Source organism: Canis lupus, chromosome 2, assembly GCF_011100685.1.
Source record: "Canis lupus familiaris isolate Mischka breed German Shepherd chromosome 2, alternate assembly UU_Cfam_GSD_1.0, whole genome shotgun sequence".
NCBI lineage: Eukaryota > Metazoa > Chordata > Mammalia > Carnivora > Canidae > Canis > Canis lupus.
The window spans coordinates 20,543,754-20,557,121 of record NC_049223.1 but is presented as its reverse complement, the minus strand read 5'-3'; the positions used below and the strand labels follow the sequence as shown (position 1 = coordinate 20,557,121).

General features: G+C 45.2%; 1 protein-coding gene across 4 annotated transcripts in view; it reads right to left on the bottom strand.

Annotated features, from left to right (window-relative positions):
• NMT2 (N-myristoyltransferase 2) overlaps positions 1 to 13,368 on the bottom strand; it is a 66,889-nt gene that overhangs the window by 15,781 nt on the left and 37,740 nt on the right. Inside the window, exons 2-9 of one of the 4 annotated variants that reach the window (XM_038530020.1) lie at positions 13,068 to 13,203; positions 12,581 to 12,623; positions 8,691 to 8,835; positions 5,512 to 5,630; positions 5,324 to 5,415; positions 5,035 to 5,151; positions 3,616 to 3,786; positions 2,368 to 2,476 (exon numbers count right to left, since the gene is read on the bottom strand). In XM_038530020.1, the coding sequence (XP_038385948.1) occupies positions 2,368 to 2,476; positions 3,616 to 3,786; positions 5,035 to 5,151; positions 5,324 to 5,415; positions 5,512 to 5,630; positions 8,691 to 8,835; positions 12,581 to 12,623; positions 13,068 to 13,203 (932 nt within the window). Of the gene's footprint in view, positions 1 to 2,367; positions 2,477 to 3,615; positions 3,787 to 5,034; positions 5,152 to 5,323; positions 5,416 to 5,511; positions 5,631 to 8,690; positions 8,836 to 10,852; positions 10,984 to 12,580; positions 12,624 to 13,067; positions 13,204 to 13,368 lie in introns of those variants that run through there. The other 3 variants (XM_038530022.1, XM_038530021.1, XM_038530019.1) reach the window with 3 other exon arrangements.

The window sequence follows — 13,368 nt, the reverse complement described above, 5'->3', positions numbered from 1 at the left end:
AGAAGAATCCTGGCCAGTCATTATTAACTCATGTTGACAGTGTGACTCCTCTACACATCTTCCAAGCCTCCCTTTCAGAGCACCCATCTCCACCCGCCTACCTTCACTCCTGCCGCTCCAGCACAACAGGCCGGCTCCCCCACCCCCAGGTCGTGTGGACCCTCCTCTGTCATGCTGCCTGCGGTTTGCATTTCCCTCTCTTCTGGTCTCTGTTCCCCTCCCTCCTTGGCCTCAGAGGCAGTGAGTTCATTATTCTGAGCCCCACAGTCTGCAACAACAGTTAAGACCGAAGGGAAGAACAGGCCTCCGCCTAGTGATCCTTCCACAAGGTTGCAAAGCTCCAGAATGATGATGCTGGTTTCTCATGTCTGGTTTCCTTCGCCTCCACTTTTTTCCTTATGAAATTTTGCCTAAGGTCAGAAATTAGTTGATTCCCGTCTGTCATCAGAAAAAAATACATTGATTCATGTCGCCACCACTGAATTACACGTACCCAGTAAACACACAGCCAGAACTGTGTCTACTACACCTAGAAAGGCCACTACAGGTGAAGCTCTCCCCATGTTAGAAAGGAACACAGGCGTCATTCCACTTGAAGCCCTCAATCAAGTTAAAATAGTCACTTCTTTCTGACAACCCAAAAGAAAGAATAGCTCTGGTGAAACAAAAACTTCGAATGGAAGATCCCATCTGTGGCAGACAGATTCTAACACAGTCCCCAGTGATGCTGCCTCCTGGTTATTAGCCCACCCTCGTGCTCCTCCTGAGTGTGGGTGGAACTTGTGACTTGCTTCTAACCAGTGAAGCTAACACAGCAAGAGTGACTGGATGTCCCTTCAAGCACTGATTACATAAGGTTCTAACTTCCACTTTGCTAGCAGATTCTGTCTATAGACTCACTCCCTCACTGGCTTTGATGAATCAAGCTTCCGCACTGTCAGCTGCTGCCCTGTGGGGAATCTCACCTGGCGAAGAACAGACGGAGGGCTCAGGCTGAGAGCCAGCAAAGAATGAAAGCTCTCAGTGCAACTGTCAGCAAACACTCAAGCCTGCTAATAGCTGTGTGAGTTGGAGAGGACCCATCCCCAGTCAAGTGTTCAGATGAGACCTAGCCCCTGTGGATACTTTGATGGCAACGTCATGAGAGACCCCTGGGGCAGAGGCCCCAGGCAAGCTGGGCTTCGATTCCTGACCCATAGAACTTGAGAGATAACAAATGTGTGTTTTAAACCACCATATTTGCCGTAATCTGTCACACAGCAATAGATTAACTAATACACCATCTAAGCCTCAAATAAAAGCAACACTGATAAACACCTTTAGCTATTCCCCTTTAAGAGACAACTTATCATGCTGGGAATCTGCCAGTTTAAAAAGGTAATTTTTTGTAGGGTGCGCCTGGGTGGCTTAGTTGGATAAGCCGTCTGCCTTTGGCTCAGGTCATGATCTCAGGGTCCTGGGATCCAGCCCTGCATCAGGCTCCCTGCAGAGGGGAGCCTGCTTCTCCCTCTCCCTCTCCCTCTGCCTCTCCCCCTGGCTCATGCTGTCTCTCTAATAAATAAATAAAAACTTTAATGAAAAGATATAGCAGCACCTGGGTGGATCAGCTGACTAAGCATCTGCCTTCAGCCTAGGTCATTATCTCAGGGTCCTGGGATCAAACCCTAGTTCAGGATCCCTGCTCAGCAGGGAGTCTGCTTCTCCCTTTCCTTCTGCCCCTTCCCTCCATTCATGTTCTCTCTCTCTCAAATAAATAAAATCTTTAAAAAAGATATATATTTTAAGAGATTTATTTATTTACTTAAGAGAGGAGGTAGGAGAGGCAGAAGGAGAATCTTTCAAGCGGACTTCCCACTGAGCATAGCCTGATGCAGAGCTTGATGCCATGACCCTGATATCACGACCTGAGATGAAACCACGGGTTGGATGCTTAACCAGCTGAGCCCCTCAGGTCCCTCTGAAAAGGTGACAATTTAATGAGACCTTATTTCCCCTCCTGGGTCTCTCCTCTAAGCCTATTCCTTAGGTTCCTCTGCGTTAAGATAGCATGTGAAGCCTCAATTCTTTTTCCTTTTTATATAACAAATGGTAAATAATCAAAATTTTAAAACTTCCATGTCTTGAGTTCAATCCCATCCAACCATAAACTGAAGACTTAAAAAACTCTTAAAAAAAAACAAAAAACCCAACACCTGGTTGTCAAATGAGCTCCCCTATTTTTCCCAGCCCAGAGCTCTAAAAAGCTACATATTCACCTTCTCAAAATACATGAGCCAGTTTTTAAGACTCTTGCCAATAATTCTTTTCTACATTAAAAGCTTCAGTTAAGGTTACAGCTTCGAAAAGCTGCAGAACATTCTTACTTACATCTGGAAGTCTATAGAGCTTCATGGTTCTCTGTAAAGTCATATTTCTACTCAAGTGAGAAAATTTCACTTCTACCAATTTTCTGGGGTTTAGTGATCGATGCCAGTATCTGGAATACAAAAAAGGTATTAAAATCTGATTGGCTTCTAATCCTATCAGTTTTTAGTCTTTGTCTCAGCTCAGCCATATAGAGGATTTAATGTACACTCAAGCCACCCCCGGTACTGGATGCTGGCCCACTTCTTGTATAATTATTTTATCAGCTGTTTTTTACATCTAAAATATGTCCTTCTTTCCTGGTTATGTTCCTTTGTAGTCTGTGACCTTTCATCTCTTTCAGTAAAGAGCAATCATAAAATCGCAAAATAAAGTTAAAAATGCCCAGTATGCAAGTATTTAATGACCACTGCTGATTCTATAGAAAGCAAACCAAAAAGTTTAAAAACATGAAAACATCCCCTCCCCACCCCCCAAAATTAGGAGCCATCGGTTTTATATAACACATACCAGAGAAAACAACTTTTTGAGAAACTACCTTGAATTTCTTAAGCGATTCCAGCTTGGATACTAGGATGATTTGTATTAAAACCCACCTGCAAAGTCTTATTCAAGTTATTTATGAATAATTTAATAGGAGATAGTCGTTTTACAGTTTTACCTCTTATAACTATGTTGGGCAAAAGTTTCATCTTATTTGAGTCCAAAGAATCAAGAGAGACAAACTCTGAGGCTTTACAAACAGGTTAGTCCTGGGACAAATCCAATAAACCATTTTCTCCCTGGATTAACCTTTAAAAGCTTGATAAGAACAGATGAAATCATAAAAACAGAGCTTAAGCCTTTTCTTACACTTAGCAAACAAGCTTGTTTGGGCTTTTCAGCCGGTGTTTATCAAGCATTTGGAATAGCTCCCTGACAGCCCTGCAGAGTGCGGGATATACCCGAGTGCTTGGGAGCAAAGAAAATGCGAGCATGCTGGACGTTTCAAGACCATAGTTCCCTGGGCTCCCCAAGGTACAGGCAACGCTGTTCTTTCCAAGGGAAGAGACACAGAACACAGAATCAGCATCATTAGCAGGAAGATGTTAGAACACGGGTTGCAGTGGTTCTTGGGTCTGGCCCTCCACCTCTGCTACCACACCAACGACATAATAAGGTAAGCCCAAATCCCTGAGTTACACATGAGAATAACACTGGTAGCAACACAGCAGGGAGATAAGATCTGAGGCAAGCATGTGGTGGTGTTACCTGCACGTGGCCACAGGCTTAGGAAGAACCACACCGGCTGTATAAACGGCCTGAAAAATCCCTTCCAGGTTCACTCTTCTGGTTATTTCTCGAATTAACACTGGGGCTACCCGTTTTGACCTCAATTTCTTGTGAACACAAAGAAAGTTGATTTCTACCATCTTCTTTACACTAAGAAAGATGACAAAAATCGGAGCGAATGTAAGATGAAACCATTTTAAAAAATAAGACAACACCCATAAAATTTCAAAGAATAAGAAACTGAGGGACTCCTTTCAACACAATATTTAACAAAAACAGCCCATCATTTAGACATTTCACAAGTTCAGGTAGATATGCTAGTCCCCAAATCCCCTGCCAAAATGATTACAACTCTAGGCCATGGAGACCCAAACCCCTTGTTCTAAAAACATTTAAGACTTTAATTTTTTGGGTAAGTTTTCACTTTAGAAAATGGGTAAGATGTGCCTCAAAGTTTCTACATCTGTTTTTTTACCCTGTAATGTATGCAATTAGAACAATAACTGGGTCAGCCATCTGCACAATCTGGTTAGATGTTTCTTTTGGACTATGATGCAATCTCTAGGATCCCTGAGAGGTGCCTTGACCACAGGAGAGCAGGTGTTTCTCTGAGCTGCGGTAAACATTCCAGAGCTTCAAAGTCTGTTCCCTGCTCTGGTCTCAGATATGCAGGCATTCCATGTGGCACAGAGATCCCTTGACATCAAATGTTTTTTAGCAGCAAAGAAACTCACTCAATATACTGAAAGGTAAACAGCCCTACTATGCATTAGATCTCTGACTTTCTGGGAGCAAAAATGCAAAAAAGCTGTCCTATGGATCAAAAGATTTTTTAAAAAAAATCTCTCCTAAAATCTTTTAAGGTAATTTTTTTTCTACATAAATACATCTGAAATACCTACTACGGCTTTCTTTATCTTGATACATATGTACATACACGTATGTAAAATTCATCTTTTGTGGGACACCTGGGTGGCTCAATAGGTTAAGCATCTGCCTTCCGTTGGGGTCATGATCCTGCATTGGGCTCCCTGCTCAGCAGGGAGTCTTTTTCTCCCTCTGCCTCTCCCCTAGCTTACCCACTTTCTCTCTCAAATAAATAGGTAAAATCTTAAAAAAAAAAACAAGTGTCTGTGTGTGTGTGCATTTATGAGCTACAGCTATCCTCTTTTGCTGTTCACAGTCCAATTTTTAAAAATTAAATCAACCTTATTTTTTAGAGCAGTTTTAGATTTAGTAAAACAAAGCAGAAATGAGAGTTCCCTTAGACCCCTCCCTCCCTATACAACCTCCCCCACTATGAACAATCTGAGTAAGTCGCTTTTAAAAGCCCACTGTAACTGCAATTCTTGGAAAAGCAACACAACGAAACTGACACGGACAAGCTTTAACAGGCACCTGTCATAAATCCGAATGTTGGCGGGGATGGCACTTATGAACCCTACTAGCTTCTTGTTCGAAGACACTCTGACCCCACAGTGCCACTGAAGGAGCCAGCCTGGGGGACGCAGCGCCCTGAGGTCAACGCAGGCAAGGAAGACAGGTGCAGGTTAGTGTCCAGGAACCCAGGGAGAGCCCAAGGCACGCCACCCTGCCACTGCCCGCACCCGGGGCGCCCCCTGCCCCGCCCCCCCCCGCCCCCCCCCCCCCCCCCCCCCCCCCCCCCCCGGCGTCCAGCCAGACTCACCACAGCAGGAACTCGGGTGAGTAGTCAAACCGGAACACGCTCTCCTCGTCTTCCACGTAATTCTCATTTAACAGCGTGTACAACTCCTTGAGCTACAAGACCAAGCAAGTGTCCTGTCTACAGTGCTCGCCACCCACTCGGAAGCAATTTGTGCGATGGCAGGTGTCGAACCAAGGAGCGTTACTCACCACGTCGGCGTTGCCCAAGTCTAGGGTGTCCCACATAAAACCCTGGGGCAGGGAATAGGGCTCCTGGCGCACGTGGTCTTTATCGGCTTCAATCGCCCCGTGGGACGTGATGACTTCATCTGCGGAGGGGCAGAGGAGAGAAAGAACGAACATCCAACTATAGTGTATTACGATGGCCAAAGTGGTCCGTTACAGAGAACGACATCATTTCTAGGGCCCTGGGGTTTCACCACTGTTTCAGCTCCTTCTGGAGTGAGACGGGTAGTGGAGAGGAGCTGCCATCTCACCAATTAGAGGGAGAAATCCTTCCTCCTGCAATGACAGGGTGTGTACTACGACATGCCAGGGACAGCCTCAACCCCTAAGTGACAGATCCATGGCGCTGCACCACAGTGGACAGTGTGGGTCTGATGACCGCCTGGAGATGGGCTCTCTTCTTACTCTGCATTTCAAACACCTGGGGGTAGGGGGTGACAAGGTGACCTCTGACCCCACCCCGCAAAACCTAGAACTTCTCTCCACAGGGGCTGCTGGCAGTCCAGCTGAAAACATCAGCATCTCGTGGTTTTCACGAGGGTGCCCTTTCCAGATCCTTCCCCACTGCCTCCCAGTGTGACTGGGATAGAACCCAGGCCCTGCCTGGCCTTGTTCTCCAGGTTCATTCTCACTGGCCCCAGCTCATGGCATCTGGGGGTTCCCTCTTCTCTCAGAGCCCCTCCCCCGCTCTCCATGTGGTGGGCCGCTTGAGGGTTTGCAGACAGAAGCTTACACATCACTTTCCCACAGTATCCTTCCCTGACTTAAGCTTTTTCCTACCTGGAGGAGGCCCTCCCTCCATCCCCGCCTGGCCACTGTCTTCATCCTACTTTCCTACTTTCCCATCGCTGTTCCCCTGGCACACTCCCCAGAGCCTGGCATTTAACAACAGATACTCAACACTGATCTGCTATTACTCAGCCATAAAAAAGAATGAAGTCTTGCCATTGGTGACCACATGGATGGACCTTGAAGACAGTACAGGAAGTGAAATAAGTCAGAGAGAGAAAGATAAATACTGTATGAGTTCACTTACATGTGGAATCTAAAAAAACAAAAATTCTGAATTCCTAGACACAGAGAACAGACTGGCAGTTGGCAGGGGGCAGGGGTGGGAGCGTGAAATGAGTGAAGAGGGTCAAAAGGCAGAAACTTTCAGTTATAAAGCAAGTAAGTTCAGGGGATGCAAACACAGCATGATGATTATAGTTAATAATACTGCATTGCATATTTGAAAGCTGCTAAGACAGGAGATCTTAAAAGTCCTTATTACAAGAAAAAAAAATCTGTAACTAGGTGTGGTGAGGGATGGTTAGTAGACCTCCCGTGGGGGTCATTTGACAATGTACACAAATGTGGTATCATTCTGTTTGACCCCTGAAGCTAATATGTTGCTAAACGACAATGACACCCCAAAGGATAAATAAACAGAACCAGGAGGAAAAAAGGAACAGGTATCTGCTGAATAAATGACCTTCAGGTACAGGTTCTTGGTGGAAGCCACAAGGTCTGCAACAGCTCCGAGGGGTTTCGTTTTCTCTTTCTTTCTTCCCCCTGACTTTGTCACTTCCCCTGAAGCAGAAGTTCACTGCCCCTCCACCAGCTCGCTGGTGAGCCAGATTCTTAGCTGTTCCCTTGGAGTTCCTTTCAGGAGATCCCCTCAGAGCCTGGCTACCCACCGGACATTGGGGACAACAGTGGGGGTGGGGTGGGGGTGGGGGGCTGCCTCTGCTGCCACCAACCTTGATGCTGCCTTAACTGAGATGCAAACCAGGTGTTCCCCCTGGAACTAGGGGAATCCCACAGGGATTTAGGGAGGGGGCGCCAAAATGTGACGCATGCCCCCTATCTTCCCAAAGACATGTGTTGGTGCCAGCCGGGCTTTCCTGCCCCAGGGGCAGTGACCTAAAAGCCACCAGCAGCTTGCCAAGCATGTGCAGCTAAACCTAATACATCGGATCAATCAACCCTACATCCCTTTAGCTCACTCAATTCAACAGCATTTTAAACCCTGTAAATTCATGCTGGAGTCTCCCTCCACTACCGAACACACGTATTTCTAGAGCCTGAAAGAAGAGACAAGTGAGGATAAGTGTTTTCCTCTATCTTTCACACTCCTAAGCCCGTGTTTTTTGAAGATGCGTGGGGTGGACATGGCTGGGTGAGGCCTGGTAACTTTGAAAAGTTTGAAAACCATCATTTGAGGGCACAGACAAGGATCGTTTCCTGATTTTTATGTGATAAAACTGATAATTTGTACATGGCTGGACTATTATTACAAGGTCTGGATGACAATCCTTCATCTTACACGTTCTGGAACCCAAACAATCAAGGAGGAAGAACAGCCAGACAGAGAAATAATTATCATATATCTTCATATGAGGATAACAGAAAGCAGCAGATTTTAGCTTTTAATACAGTTATAAACATTTTAGTGCATTTACGGCATCATTTTTTATTGCAACAAGGGAAGAGTTAAATGATGCTTACGGAAACTTATGAGGCAAGAGTCTGAGTGGAACGTGAGGGACCAGGCCAAGTGCGAAGGGGAGAGGGGAGAGGCCTGATGCCCAGACATCCCTGCACAGAGGAGCCCCCAGGGTGCTCCCAAGGGGCCCCCAAGGTCCCTACTGAACCGCAGCTGTTCTCGAGCTGCTAGGAATTAACACCAGCAGTGAGCCTGCAGAATCCTATTGTTAAGCTGCGCCAAAATTTTCCATTTCAATAAGATTTAGCAGGGCAAATTTCCTGTATCTTTGAAATAAATCAGATGTGAGACTGCTATAAATTTATGCACAGGAAAAACAATTCTATGAAGCTCAGGACCAAGAAAGGTTCTGAGACTCTGTCTTTTATATATATTTTTAATACAATAATGTTTCAAGAGGGAGAAACTGGATTTTTTTAATAGAAAGAGGAATGAAACTCTAAAGTTGTTTCTACCGAAAGCCAATGTCACTACCCAATATTTATATATTTTTTTCCAATATTTATATTTTAAGAAGAAAAACAGGACTTTTGTGTACATTGCTAATCTGCGGTATAAAACAAATTATGTAAGTTAAGTTTCTTTTGTGTTTTTTGTTTGTTTGTTGCTAACCCAGCTGTTTTTTTTGGAGGAGGAGGGAGGCAGAAAAGCTTACTTAATTTGGGTACCGGCTGTGTGTCCCAAAACTGGTATCTGTGTTTGGCAGCCTCATCAATGTTCCTGGCAGGGCCCTGGCATGCGGACAACAGCTCCATTGCTCTCTGGATATCCTGCAACTTCTGCATTGGAATGGTGGGATTCTACAACAGCAAAGACACACAGACACGAAAATGAGGAAGCTGCCACCACTCCCAAACCTGGGGCAGATACACGTGCATCCACCTTGGAGACTACAACACTGAAACACCAACAATCTTCCTCTAGCCTGGTCAGGACCTCGGACTCAAGAATGCTAACATAGTAAAACAGAAGCAAACACAGTATGTTAAAGGTAACAACAACTCAGTGGTTTTAATGAGGCTTTGATATAGGTTTTGAGCAATCTGAAGCAAAGCCAACCACCCGGGGCTGCAGGGTCCCACCCATTTGCAGAGGGTCCTCTCCCGCACTAGCCGAGGACTGACATGCATGCATGCATTACTACCAGGTGGCAGCCAGTCAGGCACACCCTTGGTTTCACTGTTGAGGTTAATGCCCTGTAGTAGCAATGTGAGGACAGAGGAAAGAACGAGCTAGAATGGAAATAAGGCAGACGAAGGAAATTTTAGTTCATTAAAAAGAAGAAAGAAAAGAAAAGAAAGAAAAGGAAAGGAAAGGAAAAAAGAAAGAAATGTGAATGAGTGCTGAGCTGAGCTGGGAAGGAAGTTAATCAAGAAAGAAAATCTCTAAGTATGCCTTCCTCCTGGACCACACCCTGCCTCTTCCAGCCCAGATGCTTCTCCAGAGACAAATCTTCCAACTAGAACAAGCAGTTTCTTCCGTTGAGTTTAGATTTTTTGGCAACCACAGCCTGTTTTCCCTACCCTGAGTGTTGGAAATTAACTTTTTTAAGTAAAACATATTCTCAGTCTGGAAAACTGATGATACCTTTCGATTCTCAAGTTCCTTCCTCCAAGCCAATATCCCTCTTATCTCTGCAGATTCTTCAGCTCTTTTTTTCTTTTTCTTTCTTTCTTTTTTTTTTTTTTTTTGGAAAAGTCCCTCAAATGGAAAGTGGGACTACCATACTTGAACTGAGAGAGTAGCACTCAGGGCCGGATTGGAAAATCACAGAGTTTTTTCAGTACACGAAATTATTATTTTAGTATTTTGATGCCATGCAAAGAATGCCCTCCACTGAAGTTCAGAGGTGGTTAACAAGAACTTCAGAGCCCCCCGGTTTTCCTGTATGTCAACATCCCACAGCTATCAAGGAAAGGTATCACCGACCCTGCCGGTTTATTGACAGTAGTTCTGGACTTCTGTTCAACCTTGAATCTGATGTCTGTGGTCTGGAGTCTATCCTTTAACTTGGGAAACTTTACCCATTTGACACAGTACAAAACAGGGCTTATTTCATACAGACCGCCCTGTGTTTGCTCTATCGTTGGGTTTGCTTAGGATCCTTGCCACTAAAATGATTCAAGGATACAAAATGCTGGAGTCTAATCAGAGATGTGTTCATTGTCTTACTGTCTCCATTTATGAGTCTAACAGCATCACCCAGGAGGGTCATAATTTTCTAAGACATTTCTCTTATATTTCCATAGAGGTCTAAGTCATAGAGGTATGGTTTCAGCTACATATATTGACATAACAAAATACTTTCACTGTTCCCATTTATTGTATTTTTAGATTTCTCTTGCTCTGGTCTCCTCTGAACCTCCAACATAAGAGTTACTGAATACCAGCAAAATAAAATTTATATCCATCTGAACCCTTAACAAGGCAATGCATTAGAAGACCTACAACGTAAACAGGAACTCTGAATATAGTGTATTTCAGTTAGTAACACTTGAACATGCACCCATTTATCTTTAAAAAGACAAATCTGAACCTACAATGCTTGCACTGAATTTGTTATGGGACAAACAGCATGTTTTCCTTCCTAATGCTGGAGTTAAATTCTTGATCACAAATATACTAAACTCAAGCTATTCTGCGACTAGCATGAATCGGCATCCTTGTTCCAAAGGAGCCAACTTTGTTCCAAAGGATATCCCAACTCCATGAGTGGTTTCAGAGTGGTTTCAACTCCACCTAATTAGCCTCACCAGACTGACGAGCAGTCTTGACATAAAATGACCATTCATGATAGATTTGTATCTGAACGCTCACTATTTTAAGTGCTTTCTTGAAGTGGATACAAGTAAGCACAGTTTTCAAATCCATGGTGACAAAGCAGCAAAGGAAAATTCAGCTACGATACGTTCTCAAACCTATCCATTCACCTTCCACAGCAGCACCGCCTGGGGAGAAATGAATTAATGTTAGGGAAGGTGAGAAGCGGATCAACCCCATGTTAGCTTCCCGCCACTGAATCCCTACGTCAGGCACACCTCTTTCCCTCAGTGGAATACTAAACTCCAATTGTACTCTTTACCCTTTATTAACTTTTATATTTAATATCTTGGAAAATGTCCAAGTCCTCCACCACTAAGAAGTCTAAAAAATCCAGACAAGTATTATTGGACTCCGGTAGTTGAGTGCAGAACAGAGTGTCTTCTAAACACAAACCACTGTGATCTACAGTGTTATCTAGAGCTAGCATCTAGGGAAGGGAAAGAAGCTCCAGTTTTAAAAAATGCAGTGGAGGGGCGCCAGGGAGGCTCAGTCGGTTAAGCGTCTGCCTTTGGCTCAGGTCACGATCCTGGGGTCCTGGGATCGAGTCCTGTATTGGGCTCCCTGCTCAGTGGATAGCCTGCTTCTCCCTCTGCCTCCTCCCCTTTGCGATTTTCATGCTCTATCTCTCTCCCTCTCTCAAATAAATAAATGAATAAATAAATAATGCACCAGAGAAAGGCCTACATTAAAACAATTCTGATTTACTGTAATTAAAAAAGAAAATTTCTCTACCATAGAACGCTAGCAGTTCCTCCTGCCTTGGCTGGCTCTAGTTTCTTGTAAGTACCCAGAAGTAAGGGAAGGGCTCAAAAATCACTGGGGGTGCAGAGAGGGGTACAAGCTGATGGTGATGGTGGAAGCAATAAGGAGGGTCAGAACTACAGAGAAGTGACCCTGCACTTCCCTGATGAAGTGATGCTGAGAAATGGGAAAAATGTCTTGCAAGGTGATGGGTTGCCTTATATGGGTGACCTTGGGAAACAGGTCTGGTGGATAGAGTATTTGTTACCTGAGAGACGAGCTGAAAACCGAGAGGGGAACACCCCGTTTTCTTCACCCCCACACAGGTAGTCAGGGAAAATTGGGAAAGTTAAGTCTCCTCTCAGTGACTCCTGGTCCTTACGTGTAAAACAGTAACAACAGCAAAAACCGCCTGCAAGACTCTCTTCGCGCGAGGCGGTTTACGCTGCGCCTAAGAAACAAATATTTCAACCCCAGGAAACTTGCATAATGGTAACCGCTGCCATAGGTACAAGGGCTTTAGAATAGAAAGATCATTCAACAGAAAGGATCTAAGTGTCACCTCCCCGTCGTGGATGAGGGCGGCACCCACACAGCTCAGGAGCTGCAGGGCCGGGATGGAGCCCCCGCTCCCCGGGCCACTCTCCGGCCCTCCGGCCACACCACCACCTCCAGGACAAGGGCCGAGGGGCTGCAACCAGCAAAATCATCTGTGCTTCCTTTCATCACACTTCTGATTCTGCCCTTTCACTCTGTGAGTTTCTTGCCTCCAGAGGGCTCAGTGGCCTCCTGTGGCCAGCACGCAAGGCCTGTGTTCCCAGCCAGGGTGGCCGGGGCACCTGCCATCGGCCCCCCCGGAGCCCCTGCAGGTTCAGTCCTGGCTGGGGATGTCTGGGGGGGGGGTGCTGTCAGGAGCCACTTCCCACCCTGGGCAATGGAATTTAAGAATGGCCACTGAGGATTCAAAGTCAGAAGACTTACCCGTGGCTGCTCCCGCTGAAATCTGCTGCCAGATGGTGTTGTGCTATTCAGATAATTAGACAGACACCCAGAAAAATTAAAATGTGAATATCTTCTAAACTAAAAGTAATTACATATTAAGTGTAACTTCAAAAAAAAACCAACAAAACAAAACACGACAAGACACACCTAACAAACTCACGCTGAGACTTAACTTCTAGCACTACAATCTACATGCTAATTTGCTCTGAGCAAAAGGAAAACTGCAGCCCGTAGCCACACACACACACACACACACACACACACACACACAGGCTGTACCTCTTGGTCATTTAGGTACCCACACCAGCGCCAGGAAGGCTGTGAAGCCTCCAGTGACGAGTGTCATCTAGCGCGCACTCAGGGCACAACCCTAACGCCCCTCTGGTCCCGCAGGGCGCGGGGTGGCACAGTCCGCCTCTCACGTGCCTGAAATACCACAGGGGGTAAAACAAAACTGGGGTCTCACTTTTGAAGGCTGCTGGATTTTGATCTCCTGGGAATCAGAAGCCGAGTCGGACTTGGTGCCTCCGGAGTTTGGTTTCTCCTTTTTTCTCTTCTGTTTCTTCTTTTTCTTCTTGGCACCCAAATCCCCTCCAGGACTTCTGTTAGGAGAGTCACAGAGGATCAAACAAGAACAAAAAATCATTATATAAAATTAGTCATTGAGAAGAACGTGAATTATACCCAGGAGGGGGGGAAAAAAACAAAACAAAACTGTGTTAGGATGCCTGATATTGTGATTTCTAAGAAGCATACATATTTGATCA